Here is a 5125-nt window from a genome sequence, read left to right as displayed (position 1 = left end):
TATTTAACATGCAACTGAATTCTTATCTTATCTCTCCCTCTCTTTTGATTACATCTACAGCTGATTAGTCTGCGGAATAAATAGATATAATAGTGTATACCTATTTATGGAAAAGATTTCCAAACATTACTTTATAAAGTAATATCCTGCAAATATTATCTACCTTTTAGATAATATATTAACTAAAAACCTTTAAGTGTTAATTTTATGTAACGATACACCCCGTTACAATTGCCTTAAGCTTTAAACCATATTCTGTGCGTTGACCTGAATTTTGCTTTCAAGCTGTACCGGTACTTGTCCATGAACTGTCGCGATCATTCTCAATTACTGGTCATTGAGAAAATTGGGCCATTCGTCCGAAAACTTCGGTTCGATCAAGAAAGCGCTAAGTCTAAATTGCAGAAAAAACACGGGTTTGCTGTATTCAACGACGATATTTTTAGCTCAAGCCGAAGCTTGTACTTTTGCCTAATATGTTTGAGACGCGAACGAACAAGCCTCCCAAAATTTTCGTTTGAATAGCTTTTTGAGCATCCAAAACAACTTTAAACATGGGTTGTTCAAAAGCGTCACCCCCGTACGAATTTTTATCTATAGGTATCTTTTTATCAAAAGCGTTGAGGAGTAAACCTGCTCGGAGTCGTTCGGCAACGTATTGTTTAAAATAAAATCGGTCCTCCTTGCGCCACTTTGTGAGAATTTCTTCAAAATCGTTGAGCTTGATTAATCCCCTGTCTACGAGATCCTTGACGCCATACGGGTCCTCAGCATTGCGATTCAGGTCGAACAAAACTACGTGGGCTTTGAGCGCGTGTCCCAAATCCTCGTTCGCTTCGATGTCTGTTAAGGTTAAATCCTTTAAACCGGGAGGAAAAAGTTGAGAATGTTTTTGAAAGTTGTCGGCTAGTTTGCCAATGGTATCAGCGCTTCCCACATATGTTAGCTTCAAAAGATGTTCAAAAGATAGCGTACCTTTTGCATTGGGCTCAGCTTTTATTTTTTCAAGGGAGGCTTTGTATTTAAATTTTCCAGTATCCAAGAGTTTATGTATTTCAGTAGCAGGGTCCTGTTTAACCATCGGTGGAACATTTAAAGCCAACTTAGTCGCGCCACCAGGCGTTGGTTCTGTTGGAAGCTCCTTCGGGGTGATCGCACTCTTTCCTGTCCCTTCTATATTGGTCCCACTCGTGTCGAGTCGCATACCACTACTCGACAGTGGCTTGTCCTCATTAACGAAGCCACCAGCCATTCCCGTGGTCTTAGCACCGACCTCCTCCTTCGGTGGTGAATGAACTCGAACCACCTCAGTCTCGCTCCCAGGCGTCGACTCTAGAAGCTTATTTGCGGTCGTCGCAGTCTTTCCCGTAACTTCTACATTGGTCCCACTCGTGTCGAGTCGCGTACCACTACTTGACAGTGCCTTGTTCTCATGAACGAAGCCACCAGCCATTCCCGTGGTCTTGTCCGAGTTGACTGTTGGTGATGAACCTTCGACACGGGCTGCAATCGTGGAATCAGTTGCGTCCTTTTCGAAATCAGTGGCGCCATGTGTGGAGACATGCGTGTGATCATTTACGCGACGTGGGATGCCATATACGAAGCCGTTGGCGTCATGCGCGTAATCAAGTGCGTCATGCGTGGTGCCATGCGTGAAACCATTTGCGTCATGCATGCCATCAATTGCGTCTTGACCGATGTCTTCATTGTTAAAAATCTTAAGCCATGGAAGATGGTGGTAAAGCTGCTCAGTCACATCTTCCGCCAATGCCGCAAAATAACCCTCTGAAATTCTTTCTTGATTTGACGTGTCTTCTTCGACCACGTTGTCGACTCGGAATGACCCTTTTGCTCGCTCATTCCCCACAACCTTTGAACGATCCCGCTGCATCTTGCGATTTCTTTCATCTAGTTTCGCAGACACTGAAGAGATGAGGTACACGGCGGCAAACACCCTCACAAGTTCTTGAGAGCGACGCATCGTTTCTTTTGGTTCTCTCTAGACTTAAACCGCTTTAACAATGTGAGATTTTTCTTCGGGAGGTTCTTTTGTGACACGTATTAATGCGGACGGCTCATCCTGCTACTTTATATGAAGTCGTTATCAAAGATACAGTTGACATTGGCTCTAACATTGTCACAAATCTAAGCTGCATCAAAATTTTCATGTGAACTTTCTATTGTGAATCACGCGTCTTTTTTGCTTTCGTTATCTTATGCGCAAGAAATGTCGCTTTTGAGATAAAGAGCAGCTACATCCCATCTTTATTACCACTGTAATCATTCACTTCGGATCTCAGATCGCCTGAACGGTCTGACTCTTTGAGAACCGTTATAATAACGACACGTCCGTCACTTTCGGGACAATGCTAAGCTAGCATTGTCAAGCTAGGCTCAAAGCTTGCGAAGAATCTCATTTCGACGGAAAGATCATTAGCTCGGCTTGGGCTAGCAAGGTTTGAGGACAATCTAAATCTGTAAAGACAGAGTCTTTAGGAATGTCACACTCCAGTCAGATCGCAGACACGTGTCTGTCTCAAGTCTTTCAAGATTAATGATTGGCGTTTGCGGTAAAACCGACATATGTCCTGGATCAGATCGCGACCAAGATGTTGAGAAAATACAAGGAATCTTCTCTTACATAATCTTACTTACTAAAAATGGTCCAATTTTCTTGTTGGCTAACAAACATGCTGGTGATGTTGTAGCTTGTTTATATCCGTTAAACAAACTAATTAGGTAATTAATGAAATATTATAAGAGAGACGAATAAACCGTCGGCACCGCCTTTTACCACCCACAGCATCAATCGAAAATGCGGTCAATGCTGGACACGCAGACTACCAACAAAGAACAACGTGCTAATATTGGAGGTAGGCTAAAATATTGCCATCTCACGACACCAGTAGGGTCCTTTTGGTCACGCAGGATCTTATGTTGCGGTTTTATAACTTAACTGAAGTAATTAGATCACCACTTGGGTGTGGCTCACATTGTGACCCACCCTTGTGAATGTGATGCACCTGAAGGCATTCACATTACAAGGGATGACGGCTAGCGTCATCCAAGATACGAGGTATTCAGAATAATACACTCGCAATGCATACCAGTGCATATTTACAAAGATAGCATTTATGATTGGTTAAAATAGATTTTATATTTAATACAATTAATTATAAATCAGTCGAAAAACTACTTCCTAGCTCACAAGTGCGCACGTGGAGCCGGATTACCGCTCCTGTGACGTCACAGAAACTAAGCTTTTTAGTACGTTGATTGAGGTCGCTTAGGCGCTCACCAGTTCCCTATCTGCACGTGAGAAAAGACGTTCGAACCCCTTCCTCACTGTGCCTGATTGTAACGGGCTAAAGTTGTCCAAATGTTACACAGTCCCCATTAAGTACATTTGTTGTACTTAAAAGGATGGTCAATTAATAAATAATAGTAATTAGACCCAACACTCGGGTGTGGTGCACATTTGTGACCAACCCTTGTGGATGTGATGCACTTGGGTGCATTCACATTAGGAGGGATGACGGCTAGCGTCATCAGTTACGCGAGGTATCTATAAAGATACGCTCGCAATACATATTAAATGATATCTATAGAGATAACATTATAATTGGTAAAAATAGGTATTTGTATTTAATTCTATTAAATATAAATCAGTCTGAAAATTACTACCTACTTGGTAAGTGCGCACGAGGAGACGGATTACCGCTCCCGTGACGACACTTTACCAGAGCTCTTAGTGTGTTGGGTGAGGTCGCTTGCGCGCCCACCACAACTACCTCACTGCACGCAAGAGAAGCAGGTTTAACCGCTTCCTCGCTGTGCTAGGGTGTGTGCTTAAGTAGAGCGTGGCCGCATTACGACGTGCCCGCCTACACTTGGTAGCACTTGAAATCCTTCCCACGACCCGCATCTCTGCGTGTGTACGTGAGGATGAGCCTCAANAGCAATACTTGCTGTCGAAAGTGACGGGTGCAACGTCCTTGGTGAATCGGCCAACAGAGAACAGATTGCGACTCAGCTTAGGAATATGCCATACGCCCTTGAGTACACCTTTCTTCATTCCTCTTGGAGAAGGCATAGACATCACGATGTCGCCAACGCCAACCGCTTGAACAATGCCATCGTCCGCGAGATGCACGCTTACAGAGTCAATCTTCTTGTAATTTCTCATGAACGTCTTGGTGTGCGACATATGCTGAGTCGCACCCGAATCGATTAGCCACACGGACGACTCTTGAGCTTCTCCGACCGAAAACAGATACTCGTCATGGTCCTCATCTCGCACAACATTAGCCCGCTGAAAACGCTGTCGAGGGTTGTTGTTGTGGTTGTTGTCTTGAATGCGCGAGGGACATTCCGCAATTCAATGACCCGTTTTGCCGCAATAGTTGCACGCGCCAGTCTTCTTCGCTGGCGGTCCATTGCGCTTCTTATCACTTGTCATGAACGCTTGGCCAACTACGGCTCCATCGCCGCCTTGCTCCTTGCGCTTCATATCTTCGTGGAGTAGCCGAGACGTTACGAGTTCCCATGTCAGCGTGTCGGCACGCGACTCCAACGCCGTAATTAGAAACTGATACGACCCGCTTAGACTCCCAAGAAGCATGATCACCAAGTCATCTTCACTGACCGTAGCGCCGACTGCGTCAAGTTGTTCCGCCAGTGTCTTGAGCTTGTTAATATGCGAGAGCACATCATCACCTTCCTCCATCATAGCCGTAAAGAAACGCCGACGAAGAAAGAGCTTGTTCGCGAGGCTCTTCTTCTCGAAGTGATCTTCTAGCTTTGACCATGCATCAAATGCCCCACTAGCCGAGCGAACCAACGGCAGCTGCGAGTCTTCCATTGACAGACAAATCGCAGCCATCGCCTTGCGAGACTTTCGCTTGTACGTCGACTGATCCAGTGCCGATTTGCAGTCCTCGAACTTGATTCACCACAGACGACCTCCCATAGGTCACGCTCTTCAAGCACCATCTGCATCTTGAACTTCCACGCATGATAATTGGTCCCGTCGAATTTGTTGATTCGGGTCGTTGACGATTCCATGGCAGCAGATGCAGAGTTGATGGCGGTGGAGGCAGAGTTGAACGAGCTTGGGCTCATAACC

The 5125-nt window shown here is 45.1% G+C and overlaps 1 protein-coding gene across 1 annotated transcript; it reads right to left on the bottom strand.

The window, feature by feature from the left end:
* Positions 1 to 442: 442 nt before the first annotated feature.
* Positions 443 to 1981, bottom strand: CCR75_009832 (uncharacterized protein; the record flags this gene model as incomplete). Its single annotated transcript, XM_067967868.1, has 1 exon — positions 443 to 1981. One exon carries the CDS (start codon positions 1979 to 1981, stop codon positions 443 to 445), a length of 1539 nt encoding a protein of 512 aa, XP_067818489.1.
* Between the last annotated feature and the right edge of the window lie 3144 nt (positions 1982 to 5125).

This window comes from Bremia lactucae, linkage group LG6 (genome assembly GCF_004359215.1).
Source record: "Bremia lactucae strain SF5 linkage group LG6, whole genome shotgun sequence".
NCBI classification, from domain to species: domain Eukaryota; phylum Oomycota; class Peronosporomycetes; order Peronosporales; family Peronosporaceae; genus Bremia; species Bremia lactucae.
The sequence above is the reverse complement of the archived record's forward strand: the minus strand, read 5'-3'. Positions and strand labels throughout refer to the sequence as shown.